Below are 25,825 nucleotides of genomic sequence, written 5' to 3' on the forward strand. Positions count from 1 at the left end.
TAAAACGTGCTACTCGATACTACTGTAACTATTAAACCTAAAAATCGGTTTCATTGACTTAGATATAGCATTTGCACACTTCAGATGACCAAATGAATAAATTTAATTAGTGATATGGCGCGCCTCATGATGTTCATTTCACATTTCATCGACATTCATTGTTGTGCGTAGAAACAAACATATTTTTCATGCCAGAAGATAGGTGATTTCAATATCCCAATAGAGTAAGAGAAATTTTAAAAAAGATAATCAATTGAATAAGCACTTGAACGGTGCATGTTCACGCATTTGGGTGATTTCAAATCTGTAATTTGGAATGTCAGTGTAGACTGCTTACAGTGCAACAACAAAGTGAACGGTGTAAAATTTTCCCTGAAAATCGCACACGCAATCTTGAATCCTATTTTCAAACACAGCTCTTTGAATCACATTAGTAAGAAAACATGGAAATTGCAATATTTAAGCGACAGGAATCGTTTTCTATCTTCCTCGACTAACATTGGCTTAACAAGCTGTTCCGCAGAAAATGCCAAATTACTACTGATAACATAATTTTTCAGTCTACGCTGTTACAACTTCCCCGAATTTTTATTAATGGAATCAAATTAGCCATAACTAAGCTACACTCTGGGTAACTGGCTACTTCAATCGAGATAACACCGAAGATATCGCCCTTCCAATTTGAAGTAAATTTACGACTTTTCAAAGCTAAGAAAATATACCTTCGTGCTTCTTGGCCGTTGGTCGTTCAAAACTTATCATTTACCGGATTTATTTTAATAAGTAAGCCAAAGAAGGATAGTTCTTTATGTCTGTTACAAGAATTGTCGAGAACTTACGATGGCAGGATCAGGATTGAAGTAACAAGAACTCCTTCGACTCGCCATATTGGCGGGCCGCCAAGGTCACTCGAAATCGACTTTCTCGATATTTTCCAAAGTAAAAAGAATTGGAATTTTTAAAAATCCATTTCGTAGTTAGGACTCTAAAACAAGATTCCATGCCAAATTTCAGCAAAATCGGTGAGGTACGGTGGCCGGCCAAAGTTTAAATCTTATAGACTATGACTCTTAATGTAAAAACGAGCTTTTAGTCGGCGATGGAAGGGAGGTACATTGGTTGAGACATTAAAAACAACATGGCGTGCCAATATCAATAACAATTCTTCTCGCGTACTAGGAATTTAAGTTTACATTCCCCTAGGATATTATGTCGTGTTCTGTCGCTGCTATTTCCTGTTTATGAGAATGCCCTAGTGGGATATAAGCGTTATATAGTTTATTAAATAAATATCGAGGCTTCCATGCATTGGAATAAGGGCACTCTTCCATCGCCTGAAAGCAAACAGGACAACACCACACATTTTTGCAACTAGATATAGCTCACGCGAGATGGCGAAACCGCTTTTTGAAAAGTCAGCTTTTGATGAAGTTAAATTTGTCTCAATTCGTCGACAAACAGGAAACAACATGACGTGCCAACATCCAAAACAATTCTTCGCGCGCACAAGGAATTTATATTTTAATAAATCGGTTTTTTTCGTTTAGTTTTCTCAAATAATGGTTAAATCGCGATATAAAACTGAATGCGACTTTGAGACGAGATATGGCTAACTCCGTGAGCGGGCAAGATGAATCAAATCTTGCGCTGTGATTGGCTACCCGAGCGGGCAAGATGAAGCTATCTTCCCCGCTCGGGACTACCCGCCGTGTCCCGCAAGAAAAATTTCCTTGAAAGCCACATAATATATCTTTTATTGACCAAGCTTGTTCGGTCAAGATGGCTGGATATTAGCCTCGTTCTTTTTTTTTTTTTTTGCGTGTTTATGGACCTCGACTCCGTCTCGGTCCATGCAAAAAAAGCCATCTTGACCTCACACTTGGTCAATAATTCATATATATTTACGAGCATATATTTTCTCCAAACAATACAAGCTGCTGCCAGATACAATAAAAGTGTCTGCAATTTGACAAGACGGACGTCCAAGAACACCAAGGAAAAACTACAAAGGTAAAGGTAGGAAGAAATTTCACTAAAGCAAAATACACTTTTTTCGTAGATTTGCTTTTAACTAACCCATAAGGCTGGTTAAAACATGCCCGCAAATAATGCCGGGATCTAATTTTACATGCCTCTAAGATATGCCATCTTGTTCTGTCGCCTCTAGTATCTGTGTATGAGAGTACCCTAGTGGGGCATGTGTTATATTGAGCTGAAAGAAAATCGAGGTTTCCAAAGGTTAGAATAAGGATAGGACGCAAGACACCGTTTATGATGAATGAAAATGGCTTTATGAAGTTTTCGACTAATGTTTTCAAGTTTCTAAAGGAAGAACGTGCTATGTGGATAACTTGGACAAAGCTGAATGTGGGTACCATGTTTCTTCTGACAAGTGACTTGTCGACTGTGTTTGCATAATTCTTGGCATAATTTAGCCCTGAGCTTGCTCTACAGGGTGATACCATGTTTGTTTATTATGACGTCATGTGACGCCATTTGACCCGCCATCTTGGATTTCACTGTCATTAAAGGGAAATAATACAAAATCAAGCCAGAATGTTCAGAATTGTAGAAAACGACGGTTCCAAACGGCGTTATTCCTTGTTTGTCTTTATTCGCCCTGTTCTTTCTTTATTTTGTTTAAAAACCAAGTAGCATAATTTTGATGCGAGAAGCATAATTTAGAGAAACGAGAATAATTCGGGGATAACTCCCAAAAATTTTGAGCAGTGCTAGGAGTATAATCTGCCAGTTTTGCAAGCACAATCGACAAAAGCCTAGTCTGTAAACTCTGAGGCATATTAATATAATTTTGAAACAGTTTTATTCCACGAACAGAAGCACTTTGGAAACGTCATCATCCTTGCACAAAAAAAAAAAAGTTGTAAAAGCAACATGAAATTGTACATCGAAAATTTCTCAGACAGTTTTCTACATAATGTTTTTTACTATGCAAGGTGCTTGGCAGTCAAAAAAATGACATATGTCGTGAGGTTTAGCCATTTAGGGAAGAAAAGAAGGAGATATATTAAGATAGTAATTAACAGACACTCGTATTTATCCATTTCGTTGGTCTTTTGAATAAAATAACTATTTTAATAATATACATGAAAAAATTAGTCGATTCTGATTGGCTGAGAGCAATAGAGTTCAAGTTTAACACACTGCAAAAAGTGTAACACCAGTACAAAACGTGTAACACAAGTGCAAATTGCACAACGTAATCCTAGATTATGATTGGCTGAAAGAAAAAAGGCAATTTTCTAAGCCAATCATATCACGCAAAATGATGGCGAAAATTTAGTGCGGAAACTTTGAAAAAAGTTTCTAAAATGAGAAAAAATGGCTCCAAAAAAGATCTTCCGGCATTTCCTCCACGCGAAGTTTTTCATGTTAATATTATTAATTAGCACTTGTGAATTTTTTAAAAAAGCTGAAATTGCACTCGCCGAAAAAAACCTTGAAAAACGTACTCGTGCAAATTAATTCCAAATTGAACTCGAAACCGTATGATTACCTATACTAACTAATTCACACGTAGAAAAGGTGGATTTGCTTGATGCTATTAGCATTACATTCAAACTCACACCACGTCCTCAGGCACTAAGAGATATTTTCCTTCTTACTTAATTTTCATTTTATTGTTCAAATTAGTTTTTAAACATCTCCCCATTGAAATGAAAATTTAAATACAGTTAAACAAGAGTTCAACTTTATCTTTTGGGAAGAAAGTGCTTTAAACGGTTTTGCATTCAAGAATCTTTTGTAAGAGATTGGGTGTTATATTCAGTTTCAAGTGGAAGGGGGTTGAGTAATTATTGAAAAGAAAAAATATTAATGTTTAAAAAACACTTCACAGACTGGACGCTAAACATTTATGGTTTGTTTGTTTATAGAATAACAGTAAAGAGGAGATTGGCTGAAAAGCAGTTTAAATTCCAAAGCTAGTATATCTGATGTTTCTCATTAACTCAGTGGCCCTGGCGTTTCAAGTTAATATCTCCGAAAGTGATTCAAACATGATTTGTTCAATGTCTAAATAGTGCCCCCAATTGGTTTTTCTAAAGCTGCAATTGTAGATCCTCTTTGACACACAAATAAAGTCTTTCATTTATTCTCTCATTGATTCATTCATTCTTCCATTGATTCATTGATTTATTCATTCATGTATTCATGTATTCATGTATTCATGTATTCATGTATTCATGTATTCATGTATTCATGTATTCATGTATTCATGTATTCATGTATTCATGTATTCATGTATTCATGTATTCATGTATTCATGTATTCATGTATTCATGTATTCATGTATTCATGTATTCATGTATTCATGTCTTTATGTCTTCATGTGTCCATGTGTCCATGTGTCCATGTGTCCATTTGTCCATTTGTCCATTTGTTCATTTGTTCATTTGTTCATTTGTTCATTTGTTCATTTGTTCATTTGTTCATTTGTTCATTTGTTCATTTGTTCATTTGTTCATTTGTTCATTTGTTCATTTGTTCATTTGTTCATTTGTTCATTTGTTCATTTGTTCATTTGTTCATTTGTTCATTTGTTCATTTGTTCATTTGTTCATTTGTTCATTTGTTCATTTGTTCATTTGTTCATTTGTTCATTTGTTCATTTGTTCATTTGTTCATTTGTTCATTTGTTCATTTGTTCATTTGTTCATTTGTTCATTTGTTCATTTGTTCATTTGTTCATTTGTTCATTTGTTCATTTGTTCATTTGTTCATTTGTTCATTTGTTCATTTGTTCATTTGTTCATTTGTTCATTATGAAGTGTTTCGTGTTCAGTCTATACCACCCGGGCGTCGCCATGTTCACTTTATGACTGTAATTATGATGTTTAGGCAAGCAACCGCAGACAGTGATCCTTCTGGTATACGTTGGAAACCGATACAACGTATTATTATTATATTTTAATAAAGTACACCTTTTTTTTTAAAAAAAAAAAAAAAATAGAAAACAGCCCTAAGAAAATACGCGCGCTGATTGGTTACAAATCTTGTTTCTGTAACTCGATGGAAACACAGAACCAGCACGAGCAGTTGACATAATGATGGTGCTTGCAAAGAGAATTTACATTTTGATAATCAAAGTAAACAAGTTGTTTTCGTTTTTTACCGTCGCGGTGTTTTCTAAAAGAAATAGAAAACATGTTCTCTGTGTTTCTATTAAGTTATAGAAACACTCGTGAAAGTTTGGAAGAACTCGAAAAAGCTGTGGAAACAGCCCACAGTATTCCCACAGCATTTCTCGTTCTTCCAAACTTCCACTCGTGTTTCTATAGCTCGATAGAAACACGGTACACGTTTTCTATTTCTTAATTAATCCTACGTTGTATCGTATCCTTTTTTATTTATCTTTTTATTTATTTATTTATTTATTTATTTTTTGCAGCTCTCTCTACTTGTGTTGTGTACTCACCATGAACTTCAACAGCTGGAACTGGTTCTGGAGTGTGTGTTTTGGAGTGTCAGCAGTTGTAATCATTATTAGTAACTCCCTGTCAATTGCAGTTCTTGTCAAGGGAAGGTTTCGCAAACGTTCTCTTTACCTGTTAATCGATTTGGCAATAGCTGATCTCCTAGTTGGATTATTTGCAGTACCGATTTATATGATCACAGTCATCTCTGAAGACAAGTTCATGCCACGAGTCGTTCTTGATAGTGTCGATATGTTTACAGGTCTCTCCTCCATTTTCACATTGACTGTTATTTCTCTTGAACGACTCTTTGCCATCAGTCGGCCACTTCGTCATCGGCAGTTATCCTCTCATAGCTACGCCATTGCCATAGCAACGCCATGGATCCTCTCCCTCGCGGTGACTTCAGTTCGAGTGTTACAGCACTATTCAATCGTGGCAAATCACCAGATTTTCACAGTTATTACTATCAGTTTGTCTACTTCTTTGCTAATAACGTGCACTTCTTACTGCCTCATCTGGCGTAAGCAGACTTCTCGCATACAAAACGGAGTAAGAGCGAGGACAGAGGCGAGGATGTCTCAGATATTGTTTTTGATAACAGGAACATTTGTGTTGACTTGGCTACCATTCAAAGTTCTATTAGTTGTAGTAAATATGTGTGTGCCGTGTAGTAGAAAAATGCTCGCTGTGGTCGTTTTAGTACTGAAACTCCTTCAGTTCAGTAATTCGTTTATCAATTTTTTGATTTATTGTCTAAGAATGCCAGATTACAGAAAAGCTGTTTCACAACTATTTTCCAGTGCAAATCCCGCGGTCACTCCAATAATCCTGAGGTTAATACGTTAGGCAATAGCCGAACAAATATCGCACTAATCCACTTTTCAAGTGCACTGTCTTTATATGATGTTCTAGCAACTCATGCCATGATTATAATCCAGCTGATATGATGCAATTGTAACGCTTGGAGAAATAAATATCTCGTAGATTTTTGCTAGTTTAATTTATGAATAGCAACTACTGTGAGTATGTTACTTGTTCACTTTCTTTAAAAAAAAGTAAAATTGCTACCGCGATATTTTCCTATGTAACATGTATTTGGGTAAATATGAAGTAATAAATAACCGTTGACAGTTGGTTAGCATCTCGTGTCCGACGCCATTTAATAGGTCTCCCAATGGTTTTAGGGAGTAGGGGATCAATTTTAACCCGCGTTTACAGGAACGTAGGGTACAAGGGAACATATGCATGAAACATGCATTTCCGGGGGATCACGTGAACAAGACCCTCTGCAGGGTAGGGCAAACAAAATCGAAATAAACGGCGAAAAGCCACCAGTATCTCGCGACATTGTCTCTGCTCCTGTGACGTCGATGAGTCATCTGCATTTGATGCTTTTGATGGAATCCAAATTCTACAGTATACGATGCAAACAATGAGCGGAAGAGCAGCCATCAAGAAAATAAACAAACTCATCGAGATTTTCTGGTTGGTAATTCCAATGTACGTTATGACAGAAGCATATCACCTAGAAGCGTTTAACTCTGGTTCAGTGCTGCCGATTATTCCGAACCAATCAAATTTAACTTCCTAATATGGAGCAAGGGCTCTCGCGTGGATATGTCATATACGTGCGGACTACACGCGGACAGCAATGGCGGACACATTTCGTTGCGAGTTGAGAGAAGGTTGTTGTTTCTGGACCGATTTCTGCACTCATCATGAGAATCAAACGAACCTTTTCTAGAAGCTGCCAGTGTAATATCTAGGCCAGTTATCTGCCAAGTCTCAATTGCAGGTAAGCTTTTTTTGCATCAAAACTAGTGAATGGAAATCATGCTATGCTGAAAACGTTTGTTTAGCACACGAGCTTTCGTTTGCTGGATAACAATGATCAGTATTGTGGATTATTTTTGCGCGATAGTTGAACTTTAAGAAAATCGGACTTGAAATTGTGGCTTTTCCCTTGATTTGTCATATGCTCACGCCATGATTGTGTGATTTATACCCTTGTTTTATCATGATAAGTGAAAAATTTTGTGGCTCGGGTGTTCAAGGGTTTTGGATCCTGCTTTGGATACTAACTGGTCTACCAAACTGAGACATCATCTCATTTACCCTGCATTTACATATTCATTACCATGTTACTGCCTGTCTCGAATTGTTATCTCAATCAAAAATTTACTACTCTTGGATGTTATTGTTCAGTCATTTTTGATCTCCCACTTCTGTACACTTGTTTTCCTTTGAATGTTGGCGGTAGTGGGAGACTATACATAAGTTTAAATCAATAAATAATAAGTGTTTCATGTGAATTTATATTACACATGACTGTCAACCCACCTGGAGCTGAGTTTAAAAAACATACTTTGTAATTAAATTATTATTTTCAAGTAGATGCAAGTCAGTGATTTTTCATCTCCCATCTGCAATTTAAGTTACAACCACTGTAAATAGTGTGAGGTCTATTATTTGTCCAAAACATTCTTTTCATGTAATTCAACCAGGCCATTGAGCCCTATTTCCCTTTACTTGGCCTCACATGAGGGCCCCTCACATGTACTGAGAACCTAGGAATGGACACACCGAGCAAATACAAGTTACATACAACAACTAAACACTAGGTGAAGATAAATCTCTAACTCTCATCAGTTTTAACATTGATATTGTCAATGACAATGACTGAGGCACACTCATTAGTAGGCCTTTTACTTTAAACACATTCCAGCAAGTTTGGCAAGACCAAAATCATCTTTATCACACTTGCCTACAAAACAGATACATGCAGCACATTAATCTTGGATTTGTAATGTTATTTTTTGCCATTTACATTGGTTGCCCTTAACTGAGTGATTGTTGAAGCAAACCATACCCTACTTCCACAATATTATTATCAATTTGCCATAATTTATTTATTTATTCATGTATTCATTTATTTATTTATTCCAGTTACTGCAATTTATTTTTGTTATTTTGAAAGAAACATCACTCATTAGGGACTGTTCATTTTTTATGGGGTGGGGAGGGGGACAGCTGGTGGGAATTGATAAAAAGTACCTCTTCATCAGAAATTTTTTTTCCTACCCCCGTGTACCCCTAAATGTCTGTGATAACTCATTGCAGTCTGAAAAGCATAGATGATTTTAAGCCAGGATAAGCAGTTTTGACACTGCACCAGTTAAGGTGGCCGAACACAGTTTTTGCGCGCGCTTTTGCTGATGCAATTCAGCGTGCGCACAAGGATTGCAAAAAACAAACATGCGGTCAATAGAGCGATCATTTTATTTACTCAACACCTGCAGTATCTGTACTATTTTTCTCTACAATTGAACACCATGTATTGATGGCTTTAGTCAGGAAGACAACGCTCGTCGATTCTTATTCAGTTATTCTTGTTCTGGTCATGGTGTTCGGAATTTTGTTGGAGGAATGAGGTAAATCGATTGCTTTTGCAATTGAGTCAAAGTGCCGTCATTAAATAAGAAGCCGATTTGAGCGTTATGACCGGCGAGCTATCTGGTGGAATCATAGATGTATGCTTATGGCGTATCATAGTGCATCTACATGTAGAGGACCTATGTAATGACGAAAGTTTCATGTAATATATCACAGGACAGATGAAAGAGCAAAAAATTTTGAGAAATGTTAAAAAATATACTGCGTTGCATGGGAAAGCCAAAGTAAAATGCGAAAATCCTTGGAGAATTTGAACTGGCAACCATAATGCAAGATAGGTCATGGCGCAAAGAGAAAACGCTTTGGAAAGCTCGAAGTTCTTTTTTTCAAGCCCCCAAACAGGAGAGTTTCTTCTGCATCTAGGCTTTAACCAAATCAAAATGTAGTTGGTGAAAATAATGGTCAAATCAATAATCTCAACAAACCAAACTGCTACATCAGCGATAGGAAGCTGATAGAAACCAGCCAAGGCAAAAGCGTAGGTCATCGTGATCCCCATTGAGAGAATCCAAATGAGAAAGTTCGTTGTCATGTAACATCTGACACGGGTGAGCTTGTACGTTAGAGACCAGAATATCCTGTAATACATATCTAAAGAGATTGCCGCCAAAAAGTACAGTGAGAATACATCGCAGAGAGTCTGTAATGTCTGGAACAATTCATGATAGTTCACACGGCATCCAAGTCTATCTGAATGTAGCAAACCAAGTACAATCAGAAGGGCAGTGAAACCTCTGATGATTTCCGTAAAGGCAAGACTGACAGTTAAGTATCTGACGAGATCAAAATAGCCTCTTATAATAGCGACAAAAGCATATAGATTTCCAGAAACAATAAGAGCTGCCTCAACAGAAAATACCACACACCAAGCAGTTAGCACCCTTGAACCAAGATTATCGGCTTCCTCAGTGGATAATTCTGTTGAAAAGTTTGTATTTACGCCCAATGAGGTATTCGTTCTTCCGGTCTGAAAATCAAAATGAATAGTGTTAATTTGATAATAACAAAATACGGGATCAAAAAAGCGGTTCATTCCTCTTGCAAGTCAATCTGTGGTTGAAAATGGTTAACGCTAACCTAGGTTTAAAAGTTAACGAAGTATTAATTTTTCTCGCGTATAACATTGTTAATTACTTATGTTTTGTCTAGTTTGAGCTTATTCAAACTCCAAATTGAAGGACAAACAATATAGACAGAAACCTTCATCGAAAAGTTACAAAACTGAAAGCACAATTCTCGCTAATCCTGGGTTAACTTAATCGGGCTTTAAACAACTCGTCCCAGGCTTTAAATGATCCTTCGCTTCACGAGGCCCTGTTATCTTTATAGCCAGGAGCCATTATCGGGGACGGAGACCGTAAGTCTTGGGATCCGCGCGCACCAATGATATGGGACAATTTTTCTATTTTTAGAACAAATTGCGCCATCCTGACGTCATATATCCCCGCGATCCACGCACGTGTCGGGGGCTCTCGCGTGGATGCTGTCACGTTGGTGATCAAATGGTGAGAGTTGCGAGATTCTCTTGCGTATTTTTTACCGCGATGGCAGGGAATAAGACAGAGAATACGAACCAGGGCGCTTATATGTAGTTTTATGCTCTGAGCTAACGGAAAAGGTGCGTTTTTCAGGGTCGAAAACAAGACTTCAATCTCGCGCTGGGAATGAATAATAAGAAGTGCTCGCGCTTGTTGTAACCGTACGCGTATGTTTTTGTGTTTGTTCTGACTTAAGAATATAGCAAGAAAACTCTGTACTCTGGTATCGAGTTAATTTGTGAGTTTCTCAGACAATGCTTAATCATAACCAAAACCTGTTTTTATGGTTTCTTATTGTTTGTGCTTGTTTGGTGAGTTGGCAAAAGTTTTTGAAAGGAAAGTCTGACGCGTACAATTAGCTCATTTGCATAGTGCAGCTCATGCACTTTCAAGTCCGAGTCGATGTTTTCAATTGTCAACAAATCTTGACAAAGATTTCTTTCGTTATCTTTTGTGCTGAGATGCTGCAACAAATTTCACGAACGCAAAAAAGGCTACTAACATCATGTGTGTTTCTTCAACGTAAGCATAGTGAAGTTTTACAATGCGAAAATGAAAATAGACAAGGAGTTTTGATAACTCGATCAACAAAATCGAAATCGTTATTCGAAGTTGATTAAAGAAAGCGTCATTGTAACTTTGCTGATTATTTCTGCTTTATTCACATATTTCCAGCTTAGCTTTTAATATGTTCTCAAACATTTATCAATATTAACCATATTTAAAAACTATAGAGTTATTGTTTGTGTTCGATGTACGCTTTCACCCGAAATTGCGGCCAAGTCCAATTTGTTATGTTTACTGACTGTACAAAACACGCATCGCGCGCATTTTGTTTTACTTTTCGTCGCGATAGACTGGCAAATTCCTCGCAAGCGTGTGGTAAGAGGAGCTAGGAAACCATGAAGTCCTGAAGCTCTGCTATATCTAAATATATCCAGCTAGGTTTTTGCTGTGTAATGGAAAAGCCGTTAATCTTCAACATATGTGAAATTTAATTAAAGTGGAGTAATGTACAGCTCATGTAAAAGAAGCATCCGTCGGAACACAACTTGGTCAGCGATATATATAAGCTTAAAGCGGAACATACCTAAATTTGACGCGGCCTTACTTCACTCAAATTGGAGCAGCTTACGACGAAAATACTTAATTAAGCAAAATTCCAACAGACGTAAACGCGTTGAGTTGTGGACCAAAAACATGAAATATTTCGGGAATTTCGGACGCCATTTCCCCGGCGCGACATCCGCAGAAATCCTCGCAGTATGTACGCGCGTGTGCCGCAGGCGATGGCGCAATTTGTTCTAAAAATAGAATTATTGTCCCATATCATGGGGACAACCCCAATACTAGAAATGGCGCGCGCTTACGGTCTCTGTCCCCGATTATGGCTCCTGTTATAGCCTAACACCAAGTCATGGAGAATTACACAAGTCAGTTTTTGAGAATTAACATAACACTGATTCAATAACGCAACTTGCTGCAGAGCAAACTGAGTGGCCATCATAGTGAACTAAACCTATTGAAATATTTATGATTTTTATTCATTTTACCTTGTGGCGAATCTAGTCCTTGTTTAAAAACACATTAACCCAACAGCACAAATTTTCTAAACTTTCTCCCAAGGTCACCTATTTCCCAAATTTTTATGCAGATGTTTTCCTTGGTACATTTCGTTATTATTGAAATATTTCATTTCAAAGAAAGTCATCGGTAAATTTGGATTTCACTTTGAAAAGTGTCAGAGATATAGACGAGAGCGTTATTATCATTTGGTCAAACGAATGAGTGTAAACTTCCGTAGATTTGATTTGTATTCTCGGTGACTTTTTAGTGTTGCCGTTCTAACGAATGATGTGAATTTGTTTGAAGGTAAAATAGAGAGGCACAGAATTACTGAGGCACATGACGCACAATTGTCATACATAAAACTTCTCCGACCTTAGGAATATATGTCTTCCAGAAAAAAGCGAAAAGTTTTGAAAACCAAATAACCGCTTTTACCATGAATAATTACAATATCATTCTCAATGTAGACTTGTAATCGTCTTGAAATTTACTTCGTTAAAAATAATTTTAGTCTAGCTCCAACTCAATCAAGGAGAATACTATAGAGATTTTGTATAGCTTGGGATGAAAATATCGATCTCCACGCACATTGGTTGAATTTCACCCGCTTTCAGGTAAAAATAAAGTCCATTGTTGACAACTTGTTAATTATTCAAGTCATCACTTGAAAACCGTACCACAAGACTGATAACACAGCTCAGTTGGGTTCAGAATTCGCTGCAATTAGGGATCAAAACTATAAGAAAATGTTTTGATAAGAAATCGGCGATAAAGGAGGAAAACTTGTTCGAAGACCAGTTATACATATCCGAACGATAACTAATAATTACCGATAACATAATATAAGGACAATGTGGCACACATTCACACGTTACTGTTCCCGTCATGAAAGCTTAAGATATAGCACTAATATTTATTTCCTAAAGAATGCAAAGAGATAGTTTTCGGTCAGTATTCTTCTGTTTGACGGCCACTAACTATTGATTTGTAGAATACATATAACATCGCACCAAAATAGCTCACAATGGTTAATGTCCATGCACTATAATACTGCTTGTTACTGCAGTAACTGGCAGCTTGTTATCATGCGCTGATCAATTATACATGTATCACCATCCAATCAGGTAAATTTGTTATATAGCTATGTATAGCCTTGTTTATTACGAAGATAATCATTACAATTTCCTGTGTTTGGGGCTGAAGGGAATAATTCGATAATAATAATAATAATAATAATAATAATAATAATAATAATAATAATAATAAGCCTTTATTTACCCTCGGCAGTGTTTATAGCAAAAGGGCTAGTGGGCCCAAGCAAGCAACTGACTCGAACTCGACGGGACTCGAACGCAGGACGTCTGGATTGCAAGTCCGACGAGTTTACCACCCGGCCACGGTGCCTCCTTGATAACGAACGACCTGTGGATAAACATAAGGGAAAATATAGTCATAGGACGAAAACAAACATCAAGAGCATCATCATCAACAAAAACATTGCTTAAAATGAGCCAATGAAAAACGATTTTATAAAGGTGGTGTAATGCAACTGGCAAAATTCTGACACCTTGAGTCCACTATTGGAATTTGGGAAACACTGGCGTAAAGGCACGCCCTCTCCTCACCACTCCACCCCTGCTTCCAGTGTGCACGATAACCACCACGATGGTTTCGATATGTATGGGTTATTGACCAAGTGTGAGGAGTCGAGGTCCATAAACTCGCAAAAAAAAAAACGAGGCCAATATCCAGCCATCTTGACCGAACAAGCTTGGTCAATAAAGGATTTATTATATGGCTTTCGGGGAAATTTTTCTTGCGGGACCCAGCGGGTAGTCCTGAGCGGGCAAGATAGCTCCATCTTGCCCGCTCGGGTAGCCAATCACAGCGCAGGATTTGATTCATCTTGCCTACTCACGACGTTAGCCATATAATAATTTATATTATCTGAAATAATGTGAAAGGGTGTATGGACATTTCAGGACAAAGGAAGTGGAAGGACAACACTGAATATCTGGAAGAAACATCTTAGTGAGTTTGACGTCAGTGGAATACCTATCTTGGTTGCTGGGGACGCCGTTTCTAGATCCGTGTACTCCTAATACTAATCACGAAGAGGAAAATGTGGGCACGACATGCCTACTAGACCACCCAAGATTACCTACTCACACGATATCCGAACACCTAGATTTGCGCGCGCACAACACACATGCATCTCCATTTCCACGCAAAACACATATAAGCCAAATTTAAGGGTTTCCATACCCAAAGAGCTTATCGCGGACGCACAATTTCTCGCTGAGGTCTACTTTCTAAAATTGAGGAGGTAGGTTTTTTAAGCCACCTTTGTTAGGTTGCACTTTTTCTTTGCTATCGGCTTTTGCAATTGTTCTCAAAGAAACAATTATAGCATAGAATTTTGAACTAAGAAATAAGCGGGCGTACTTTGCCTTAAAATCACTAGGCCTGATTGATTTTTTTCCCTTGCTGTTACCGAAAACGTCCACTGATCAGGCGTCCTTTTAGGGGATTCTCCTCAATCAACTCAAATGAATTACATTCGGTCGACTACATAAGGCGATGGCGTTGTTGCCATCTAAGACAGACTATTCTCAATGCCATCATAGAAGAATTAAATGCGTTTTTTTCTGTATGATTATGTACGAGGTACAGCGTTATAATTTTTTACCATATAGGAAAACGACTAGTTATCTAAACGTCATTAGACTTTTCACCATCGGTCAACATTTGTTCATGATGGAATAAATCAAAAAAAGGAAAGGCTCTATCTCCCTAACAGGAAGCAGCAAAGCTGTCAAAATGGAGGTAAATAAATCATCAGCACAAGTGAAATATTTGGCAAGAATTTCTTCGTGTCGAAGAACATCGAGAAATATATGTATGAGAAGATATTATTTATACTGCATATTCCGTTAAATCGAAAGGGAAAAACCAAACCAGTCATAACTTATAGTACAGACCTCGAACACGGTCACTAGGAGGTATGTAATCATGGAACCTTGTTACTTATCATGTACGTGTGTAGTTTTGGATTCGAAGTCATCTTTATTTTAAATAACCAACCTAATCCAACAACCAAAAATTCTCCAACCAATAGTTTAAAAATTTAAAATTCATAGTACATTGTACTACGTGGTGTACGGACATAAATGTTTATAGCGTTAGTCCATATTGTTTATATTTGAAGTAATGTTAAGTGTCTTGAAGCCATCACTTCAAACCATTTAACCTTAGATGTATGTGCGCCGTTTGCATAGAAATAATTTCGCTCTTTTCCTTGCCATGTCGACCTTCGTGAGAAATTACGATCTAAAAAGTAATTATGGAGATATGGATGTTTTTTCAAGCAAGAAGGATGCAGGTGCCTACCTCCAACAATTGTGTTCAATAAACCTTTCACTGACACAGCAGCCACTTCTAAACAAACGAGAACAACCCAATTCCCATTTTAAATTACGCAAACACACACAAACAAAAAAATGAAAAATAATAACAGTTATCTTGCAGCATAAGGCCTTGTGATATTACTGGTGTTATGAAAGTTATTTAAAAGACAATGTTTAAGGGCGGGACTGGTCTGATTTAATATATGACCAGTTACAATACAAGTTAAGAAAGAAAAAAATGAACTTCGGTTTGTCTTTAAATTTTCTTTATATATTGCACTCAGAAAAGCAATTAAGATTGTGATTTTTCAATAAAAAAGGATGCAGGAATCAACCTTCAGTATACAGTCTAACAACATTAATTTTTATCAGCGATTTCTTTCCCCTGTTAAATTGCAATTGCAAATTCGATCAATCATATTGAATTCTAAATAAATGCGAACAAAGGGTTTTCTTTTAATTTAACCGAATAGATAATTAAAAAGCACGGATAGTTTGATCATGTGGGGCTTCGCAGTATTTTTGATGCTTTGACAAAGATAAAAACAAAGGCAAAGAAAAAGAAAACAAACAAACAAAAAAAGAAAAAAAAGAAAGAAAAGAAAGAAAAACAACAACAACAACAAAATATAAAAGCGCTCGCTATGACTTATGGCTTATAACAATGCCATGACAAAACAACGACAACAAAAAAATAATTCAGAGTCCTCTGTCTTTCTGATAGATAAAGTACGGTCAGGCTACTAGTAAAACATGAGTTATGAAAGCGTCTAATAACTGTTGATTCATGGTCAAGAAAGGACCCTCTCCTGTTTATGATGGAATAAGCTAGAAAGCCAGAGCCTTCTTTTCTTCAATCAGAAGCAGAAATAGTAAGCTGCCACAAGGTTAGGTTACCATAGATAAAATAGCACACGAACCGTTACTATAGGAAGAGAGCAACTTCGAGAACGTTGAGAAAATGTCCACTGCATAAACTGTTTCTGCTATAAATCAACAGCAGTCATAGCCTAAAGGGCCTCTAACCGAAAGTGAAATATTTTAGCTCAGTCGTATTTAATGGAATAGATCACGTCTTAGTCATGCTTCTCAAAACTCAAACTTTTTGGAGCGCTTCTGACAACGCCTGGAATGGAAATCCTTAATGAAAATGTACGAGCCATAAATCTTCTCAGTCTAGAAGTATGATTAATTATCACCGTTACATACATTCTTTTTGCTGACAGCTTTAAATGAATACTATTCTCAAACATATTTCACCTCATTCTTTTTCACAGGCTTAAGCTCGCAGCAAACTCGTTAAAATGGAAATTGTCAGCAAGGGAATACTTCTGTGGACTGCAATTTTTGCATTGGAAATGCTTATCGCTCTTGCGGGAAATGCTATAGCCATCGCTGCGTTCTGGAAGCAAAGATCAACCCTCAAACGAACTTGTTACCTCTTGATAAACCTTTCAGTTGCTGATCTTTTGGTTGGTATTGGAGAAATCATACACCTATATAATAATATTTTCTACCTTCAAAATTCTAAACCAGCAATCTGGGAAAACATTTTGATTTTGCCGGATGTCTTTGCGGGTTCGGCTTCTTTATTGTTCTTAACTCTCATCTCCATGGAAAGGTTGTACGCCATTGCATGGCCTTTCCAGCACAGAGCGACAAATACAAGAGTTTACTTTTACTTGATTGCCGTCACATGGACTTTGGCGACTGCGATAGCGCTCATTTTTCTTTGCAGTCTGGTATTGGAAATCACCAGCTTGATAATTACTACCCCGATCTCAGCATCTGCTTTAAGTCTCTGTTTGGTTGTTGTTTTATGTTCGTACTTGGCAATATGGAGATGCAAAAGAAATGAGGTTCCGGGGATACCTATAGACAGACGCCAACAAAACAAGAAGCTTGCAGTGACTTTGTCTATTGTAACTTTCTTGTCAGTGCTGACATGGTTGCCATTAACAGTGTGTATTATAATAATCACAATAATTGGAATGCACAAGTTTCCGAATTGGCTTTATAACATTGCAAGATTGCTTCAGCTAGCAAACTCATCGATAAATCCCATAGTTTACTACGCCAGAATGCCTGAGTTTAGAAAACAGCTCAGGAATATTATTCTGAGGCACAAATCTCATAAAGAGCAGGGAGGTAGTCAGCTTCCGAACATACCTATGCGGGGAGATGTTTCCACACCTGTCCTTTTATCTTTTTCTACACTTAACAAGACTATTTGATTAGTAAGACTTTCAGACATTCGTCGTAATTTCGTACCTTTTCCGTCTCATCCCTTCCTTTATCATAAGTGTTAGCAGTCTACACGTTCTTATGACATGGATAGCTCACTATCCTCGTCAATGTTTCTGTCGTTGCTATTTTTGGTCATAATAATGAATTCTATGATAGAGCGTCTTCCAAACAAAAAGACTCCCCGCATCAGTCCCAGTTGCAAGCTAGTTTCAGTCCAATATGGAAAATACGAATGCGGCTTATCTTTAAGAAGAGAAAAATGTTGGGTAATTTATTGATGAGAAGGAAGTACTTTCAAAGCCGGGCTACGGACGTTTGACGATAAAAAAGGGGTAATGTTTATCTTGAAAATGTTCATGAATGTTTTAATATTCGTCATAGAAAAGGAAAAAACATTAAGACGAAATCCGGTAGGATTTTAAGCATTTTCAGTTTTAAAAATCTTGTACCAGAAGTATAAGTATATTGAAGTCCTTTTTGCAGTTTCTAGAAGCTTAAGTTATACGTAATTGCCTGAAATAACAGCAAAAACAATTTCCCATAGGAACTCGAAAAATTAAATTTAAAAGTTCAGAAAACAAACACAAGGAAAATATCATCATCAGTTTCATTTCACCAGTACTTTCAATTGTTTCATATGAACTTAAAAATTTGTTTTCGACATTTGCCGGTGTTATCGAAAATGATTTCTATTGAGAAGATATTTAAAATAGTCGAACAGAAGTTTGCAATATAATGCAAATAATCTAGGTACTAAGTTTTTTTCCACTTGTTACTCGAACTTGTGGTGGGTTCCCTTTTAACCTATCACAGCAAGGTCCTGAAGTTATTTCTTTTGACAACATATTAATACTGAAGAGGTTCACCTTGCAAGTGCTGATTGCAATTATTTTTTGGGATGCCATCACCGGCTTAAACAAATGTCATCTTCTCGATGCACGGTTTGCTGTAGTTCCAATCGAAGAAAGCCTCAAATTATTTAACTACTAAGGTAAGAAAGAAAGCCAAAACGAATAAGTAGGTGCAATAAAAGCAGAAAGTGTTTTCTTTGCTGGAGCTTGCATGGATGATTTAATCTTAATTAATTTTAATTTCAAGCTTAAAAATTACTAACTTAATTTTTTTGTGGTGATGTTGATAATAAAATTCAGTGCAATAACAACCTCTAAACAAAGTGATTATTCTTGTAATTATACTCAAAGGAGTAAAAAATAATTAACAAGGAGTTTTAATTTTATTACTATAGCCTCGAGTTCTAGCTATAAACATTATTGTAATAAATGAGAATAAAAGACGCTTCATGAACATGGCAGCTGGTGTTTTGAACGAAAAATCCGTTTATTTTGAAGGAATGATTCCAAGTTCGTCATATCTAAAGCATTAAGAATTAAAAAGAATAATAACCTCGGACCAAAGTGCTTTTTAGAATTGGTTTCAAGGCATTGCAAAATAGTAACAATGGTGCCGTATATCGCCACAACAATTTGTGTCAGATCGAGTGACTACTTCTCTTGAAACCGAAACTACTCATCCCAGGCGAGAAAAAGAATTTGGAAGAAGAAATTTGCCTTTCTTTTGTAAACAAATGCTACATGTGGTTGAACAGTAGCTTCAGAACACAACTCTCTTCAGGGTGCGACGAAGGTTATCAATAGCGCTCTAATTAAGGGCGGGCCGCACTCTTAAAAAATGTCAACAAATTCGTGCTCGATGGAGTTCTGATGGTCAAAACGTTCTGGAATTGCAAATGCAAAGCGACAGTGAGCCACACTGTTCAACTGACCTTTCTTTTTCACAAGTCATCTTGTAAACGTAGCTTCAATATCCATAAATGAGTAGAACGTAAGACCTTCTCAGCGCTTTTTCTATGTTTTTTGACGATGGATTCTAATTACATTGTAGCTTTCGAATTTAGCTTCAGCGTCTCAATGAAAGTCACGGATGTGTCGCTGAAATCTGGGGCGATGAGACAGCTGCAATTTGAGGAACCTAGCGATCGGTCCTAATCTACCCTCAATCCCTGAAATTAATCTTCCTAAAATGCCAGCTGAGTGTTCTTTTTCTTTTGGTTTACTTATCCGTCTTTTCCTGCCTGATTAGCTTCCAGAGGTCTTCATATCTGATTAAAACTGGCCGGCGGATTACCAAGATTAATTGAAAACAACTCCACTCTCCTGGTTCCCGCCAATATATTAGGCCCCATCCACTGTATTCCACGCCGGATAAATTTGAAAACGCAACTTTATTTTCACGGTTAGACCTACCGTCCACACTGACCCATCACGAAAACGGAGGTTTTCGAAAGCGCTTTTCAAACCGGAGGAATTTGAGAACGCCGGCTTTTTCTTTTAGTTAGGACGAAAAACATTTTCAGCAACAACAACAACAACAAAAATTTACTCCTTTTTCATTAATATGAAGTCATGAATCTTAGGTTAATGCATGAATTTAATGCGTAGATTTTCGAAAACGATGGCGGCACAGTAATCATGTGATTTTCCTACCCGAGTTTTCCTCAAGCACAAATGCTAAAAAAAACGGTGATTGTTGCGTTGTCAAATTTCTCTGGCATAGTGTGGATCGAAAACATTTGATGCATTTTCAGAGTGAAAACGCCGTTTTCAAATTTCCCATGCTGGCGTAGTCTGGACGGGGCTTGATAAAAGCCTTAGCATGGTCAAATACAAACAATGGTCTGCACAGGAGGTGAAAAACCATTTGTTTTTTTACAATTCTGATCTTCGTGTCTTTTCTTTTTATTCAAAACCTTCTCAGAAAGAACTATCTCTTTAATTCTCAAAAAATTGTCATATTTTAAAATGAGCAAATTTGTTTCTTGTAGATTTCTTAACAATCATAAAGACCGTTGTCTTGTTGGCTTGATCAAAGGAGTAGAGGGTACAAACTTCTCCTTTCTCCCACTTTTTATTACTATTCAAAGTTTTATTTTACAATGGAAACCCTCGATCATCGTTATTAAAATCCGTACGCTGATGGTCCAAGAATTAATTATGTTTGTAAAAGTCGACAGGACCTTTTGTAAAACTGTTCTTTGTTGGCCGAACAGAACAATAAAACAACTATAATTTATGTTTCAAGAGAGAGTCATATAGTGAACCAATTTTAATCGTGGCGCTTTCCGCTTACACTTACACCGACGGTGCCCTCTCTAAAAACAATCATTCTGCTAACGCTGCAAAGACTATCAGCACAAAAGAATGATCTTATGTGCCAAACGTTGGTTTTATTTCAACTGTTAATAAACCGGCGTGAATAAAGATAAAGGCTTTCGATAGACTTGATAACAGAGCGCGAGGAGCTATAAGACGAAGGTATGTTAACTTTACATAAAAAAAGCGAGAAAAAAAGCTACCAATTTGGATTCAAAGGCCATAGACTCGGCTTGCTTTAACGTACAAATTTAGCAAGACATCATCGAAAATAGTTTTTCTGATGTTAGGCCTTGCAAACAACATTGTTTGAACATTTTATTTTTGTAAGTCACAACAAGAAAGTCAGGGCATTGAATGGCCTTTACAAACTCGTAGACACACACGCACATGTACACTATGGACACAGCATTATTAACATCAAACATACAGATAGCTAACATGTAAAATAATGTGAAATTACCAGATGACAAATGAAATAGAATCCCGTGCACAGTTAATCTAAAGCTGATAGATCACGTGTTCGGTTAAGGAAATGGAGAATTGATTATTTTTTTTTCGCCCATATGATGACAAAAAGAAACTTTTCTGTGATAGGGAATATCAATGCAACTTTGAGGTGCAATACTGCAGAATTTATCTTCTGGACCGTTATCTTCGTTGTAGAATCGTTATTAATTATTGTGGGAAATATTATCACCATTGTTGTTTTCTGGAAATTGAGATGCGTCTTAAAGAAGACTTATTGCCTTTTGATGAACCTAACAGTGGCTGATTTAATTGTTGGTTTTTCCGCCATTGAACTGATCGTGAACAGTAACATTTACATACTGAAAAACTCTGAAGAATTGCGTTGGAAAGGATTCATCGCCCTAAATGCTTTCTCTGGGACTGCTTCGTTGACCACTTTGCTGTTAGTTGCAGTGGAAAGGTGCTACGCCATTGTTTATCCCTTTCGTCACAGAGCATTAAGAACGCGGATCTACATAAATGGTATTATCGGGGTGTGGCTTATGTCCATACTGATAGCATTTATAAGATTGTCGCCGAAGGTTTTCTCCAATTCAGTTATTACCGTCGCCTCTCCTTGGATTTTGACATGTTCGTCTGCAATTGGCGTATTCGCTATTTGCTGTTTGTACATAGTGATTTGGAAGTTATCAAAGAAGGAGGATCCGCGAATATCGCGGGACAAACGCGAGCAGAACAAGAGACTTGCCAAGACCCTGTTTATTGTAACAGCAACTTCTGTCGTCACGTGGCTGCCATTTGCTGTTACGTTCGTTTTACCACATCATATAAGAAATCACTACGACTGCGCTGTACACACTGCTCGTTGCGTGGGACGTTTTACCCAGTTGGCTAACTCCTTACTAAATCCGATGATTTACTGTTTTCGTATGCCAGAATTTAGTAAGATTGTGAAACAAGATTTGTTTAGGCGTAGAAGGGCAAATATAATGAATGTTCAGTCAGGTGAAACGTTTTCATTGGCGAATATGGCAGTTGCTGTTTGTGAATGAACTTTCAGGTGTCTTTTTGGATCGAAGGAAACAGGCAACTTGGAAATAGCATATTATCATAGCTTTATGATGTAGTAAACTGCTTTTAGAAGCGTGCTTAAATATGAATAACCCTTTCCAAATAATTTTTTCTTTGCATGTGTGCAGGCAGTCAGGCCGATACTGAAAACTTCATGATATGGAGATAGCAAAGAAAAGGTCAAAAAAACGAAATGTGAAAGTATTGACTAACTGCGGTGATCGGATTGTATATAATCTTAATACAGTCTTTTTTAACTTCTTTTTATTTCTACTTCCGCTCAGGAAAATACAATATGAACAATGGCGGAATGTACTTTTCGAGACTATAACTTTGCCTATTTAAAACTGTTTTCTGCTGTAGGTTAGTTGCCACGAATGCACAACATTGCTTTCATATTCAATGCAAACAATATCGTTCGAGCAACTATATACATGATATTATGACTTCAAAAGTGCGAACACCCACATAAGTAAGATATCGAGAAAAGATGTGAAAATAATAATAAAAGTAAGGAATATATTTATATTTAATTAAGATGAATGTCAGTTTTCCTCTCACTCTCTTATCTTTCTTTTTGTACTCTTCTACCTTTTTTTCATCGCTATAACATGTTCTTCGTTCAAAATTTTGGCGGACGTTTTTTCTATGACGGAAGATTTCAATTGGACTTTCTAGAGCCAATCTCCGATTGTCGTGTAAAATAACAATTCTAGCTAAACTAGATATCTATCGCAGTGCAAAACACTATCCGATTCTGTTTTCCTTGGGAATAAACTGCCGCGCTTTTGTAATTTTGACAGTGGTTAAAATTTAGGTCACGCTCATTAACGATTCTTCGGCGATATTTGGCACCCCGTGAAAACCATGGTATTAAGTGACAGAAGTGTAACATATCTCAGTCAACTAATAAGGGCATAAAATTATTGTGACATAGGTGGAGTTAGGTTGAATTAAGCGTGCGTTCCTATTGGTTGATTTATGGAGGCGTGGTAATGCCTAGATCTAAATTTTGCCGGCGGGCAACAATAAAGTAATGCGCCCGCTCTTCCACTAGCCACAGGCAACTGGACTTAAAACTTTACACTAATTTCCAGATATCTAACAAAATACTTAATCACTGGTCCCTTGAGAAAAAGCTAGTTTTGTTTGCCAGGAATCTCGATAGAAGACGTACGAAGTTTTCCAGACTCATCCAAAGTTGCCCGAAATTTTGGCTATTTTAGACAGCTTGAGGAGCCAAAATCATGATGTGGTGACATCTATATCTCGAAAAAAAGAGCTGATAAGGGGCTTGTGATTTTCATTATTTTCAAAGGCCATCTCCCTAAGAGGGTTTATTGTGACAGCCGCAAAAGGTGAAATATTGTAGAGTTGTTAGTTACGCCTCTTTTTCAATTAATTTTTGGCACAATCACGATGACTTTCCGATGAATGTTGACATTGCGGAATCTATGATTTGCCTTCATCCAGCACTTTCATTGAAGAGTTCTTGAAGGCCAGTGATTATTTTTAAAGTGTGTCACCTGACTGCCTTATGGAAAAGCAGCCGGAAAACAAAACGTTATTTGATTAATTTTGGCACAAATAATAGTTCATGACAACTGTTCAAGAGCTTTGACTTTGCTTAATGCAGGAACCTATAATCCGCCATTAATCTCATCCTTCAATAAATAAGAACAAATGATCTCCACTCCGAACTACGAAAATTTGTAAAATTACCGCAATTTTAAATAAAAAAAAGTGAAATAAAGCATGAAATATTCTAAGGCGCTTTATACCAGCTTCAAGGTCTTGGAAAAGCCGGAAAGAATACTCTCTAGGAATAACAGTTGTTTGCTTTTGGTAATTTTCCTTTTTTTCCCTTTTTCTTCTTTTTAATTGAAGAATATATCAACAAGAAAGAGATCTAAGTTTGACATGATTTTCCGCCATCACTTTCCTTGCAGTGTGTGAAGATCAAATAAAGTTATTCCTGGTGCTATATGTGCGCAATATTTAGGAATTATTCCACGAACACGCGTTGGCTATAATCATCTCATATTCAACAAGAGCGAGTAGAATAATTGCTTTATTACAGAAACGCCCTCAAAATATAGAAAGGTAAAATAAAATAAAATAAAAATAGAGACGCCCCCAAAATTACGGGTACGCCTACCATATTTGTACAGCATGGCCTTATTACCGATATATAATGATTACTGAGCCAAAGAAAGCTCTTGGATTGCATTATCCAGTGATCCATTTTTTTTTAAAAATAATTTAAATCATACTATGAAGACTCACCATGAACCTTATTGTTGCTTTTATTTTATTTATTATAACATCAATATAGCAGAAGGCTTTCCTGACGTGAAACGAGTAATATTAGGGTACATTATTCACGACATCTATTATTGGGCCAAACGTAAAATATGAGGGAAATAAGAATTTACTAATACAGCTGCTGATTTTCGGCCTGGGATAAGAACCGAAAAACTCAAAGGCAAGATAAAGTTGAGTTTATTGTCTTCTTTTGAACGAGGAAGTAGATACTGCTTAAGTATTGAAAGAAACTTCAGAATTCAACGTTTACTAAGGAAAGATCTTTCCATACGATAGATAGATAGATAAACTTTACTTAAACACGATAATAATTAAAGCTAAAAGCTTGTGGGGTCGTGTATTTAAATTTAACTTTGCTAAAAATTTAAAATTACGATTAAAATGTTTAGATTACAATTCCTAGATTTACAATAAATTAATTATTTAATTAATTGCTGACTAGAACTATTACTAAGTTAACTATTACTAAGTTAATCTACTATATGATGGTGAGCGATTTGATTGATATAATTTTTTTTCCTACTGGAGCAAGATGACGATTTCAACAATCATTCCACATACACTCACTTTGTCAAACTTTGTAGTACAGCAAAGCCTGCCATGAGATCCAGCCAAAGTTTATTTATAGGTTGAATGTAGGAGTTGATAAAATTATCTATAGGACTTTTAAACGTTATATTCTCTATCCCTTTTAGGAAGTACAGGAAATCTACAATGTGCGAAACTGCTGAAATATTTCCCTGGATAGCTGTCTTTGCTGTCGAGTTCCTGGTTATCATTATAGGAAACACCATCACCATCTTTGCCTTTTGGAAAATGAGATCCGTTTTAAAAAGAACTTATTACCTTTTGATCAACCTAACAATAGCTGATGTTACTGTTGGTTTAGGCGTTATAAAACTTGTAACCAGCAACATTTTAAGACTAAACACCAATGAAGAACCAAGATGGGCCAGATATATTGCAATGGATGTTTTTTCTGGAACCGCTTCAATAACATCTTTGTTACTCATCGCTGTAGAAAGATTCTTCGCCATTGTTTTTCCATTTCGTCACAGGGTATTGCCTAAACGAGTGTATGCATATTGTATTGTTGTGGTGTGGATAAAGTCTGTAATTATTACAGTGATAACAAA

The 25,825-nt window shown here is 36.8% G+C and overlaps 6 protein-coding genes across 6 annotated transcripts in view; 4 read left to right on the top strand and 2 right to left on the bottom strand.

The window, feature by feature from the left end:
• The first annotated feature begins 5,438 nt into the window (after nt 1–5,438).
• On the top strand, nt 5,439–6,442 carry LOC145500862 (beta-1 adrenergic receptor-like). The gene has a single exon (XM_081480397.1). The coding sequence runs from the start codon at nt 5,439–5,441 to the stop codon at nt 6,282–6,284; it is 846 nt and encodes a 281-aa protein (XP_081336523.1). The 3' UTR covers nt 6,285–6,442.
• A 207-nt stretch (nt 6,443–6,649) lies between these two features.
• Nucleotides 6,650–10,645, bottom strand: LOC145499795 (uncharacterized). Its single transcript, XM_081479318.1, has one exon. It carries the CDS (start codon nt 9,922–9,924, stop codon nt 8,896–8,898), a length of 1,029 nt encoding a protein of 342 aa, XP_081335444.1. The 5' UTR covers nt 9,925–10,645; the 3' UTR covers nt 6,650–8,895.
• A 4,984-nt stretch (nt 10,646–15,629) lies between these two features.
• Nucleotides 15,630–18,179, top strand: LOC145499774 (substance-K receptor-like). The gene is made up of 2 exons (XM_081479302.1): nt 15,630–16,292; nt 16,683–18,179. The coding sequence occupies exon 2, from the start codon at nt 16,710–16,712 to the stop codon at nt 17,637–17,639; it is 930 nt and encodes a 309-aa protein (XP_081335428.1). The 5' UTR covers nt 15,630–16,292; nt 16,683–16,709; the 3' UTR covers nt 17,640–18,179.
• The window catches only part of LOC145501752 (uncharacterized), a 27,975-nt gene continuing 18,588 nt past the window's right edge, over nt 16,439–25,825 (bottom strand). Inside the window, exon 3 of the mRNA XM_081481148.1 lies at nt 16,439–16,450. The gene's annotated coding sequence lies outside the window, so the exon portion shown is untranslated. The remainder of the gene's footprint in view (nt 16,451–25,825) is intronic.
• LOC145500043 (glucose-dependent insulinotropic receptor-like) lies at nt 21,214–24,167 on the top strand. Its single transcript, XM_081479549.1, has one exon. The coding sequence runs from the start codon at nt 21,389–21,391 to the stop codon at nt 22,343–22,345; it is 957 nt and encodes a 318-aa protein (XP_081335675.1). The 5' UTR covers nt 21,214–21,388; the 3' UTR covers nt 22,346–24,167.
• LOC145500581 (adenosine receptor A3-like) overlaps nt 25,206–25,825 on the top strand; it is a 2,393-nt gene continuing 1,773 nt past the window's right edge. Inside the window, exon 1 of the mRNA XM_081480099.1 lies at nt 25,206–25,825. This exon is cut by the window's right edge and continues 1,773 nt beyond it. Within this exon, the coding sequence (XP_081336225.1) occupies nt 25,404–25,825 (422 nt within the window). The 5' untranslated portion in view covers nt 25,206–25,403.

The sequence above is a fragment of the Orbicella franksi genome, chromosome 10, assembly GCF_964199315.1.
Source record: "Orbicella franksi chromosome 10, jaOrbFran1.1, whole genome shotgun sequence".
NCBI lineage: Eukaryota > Metazoa > Cnidaria > Anthozoa > Scleractinia > Merulinidae > Orbicella > Orbicella franksi.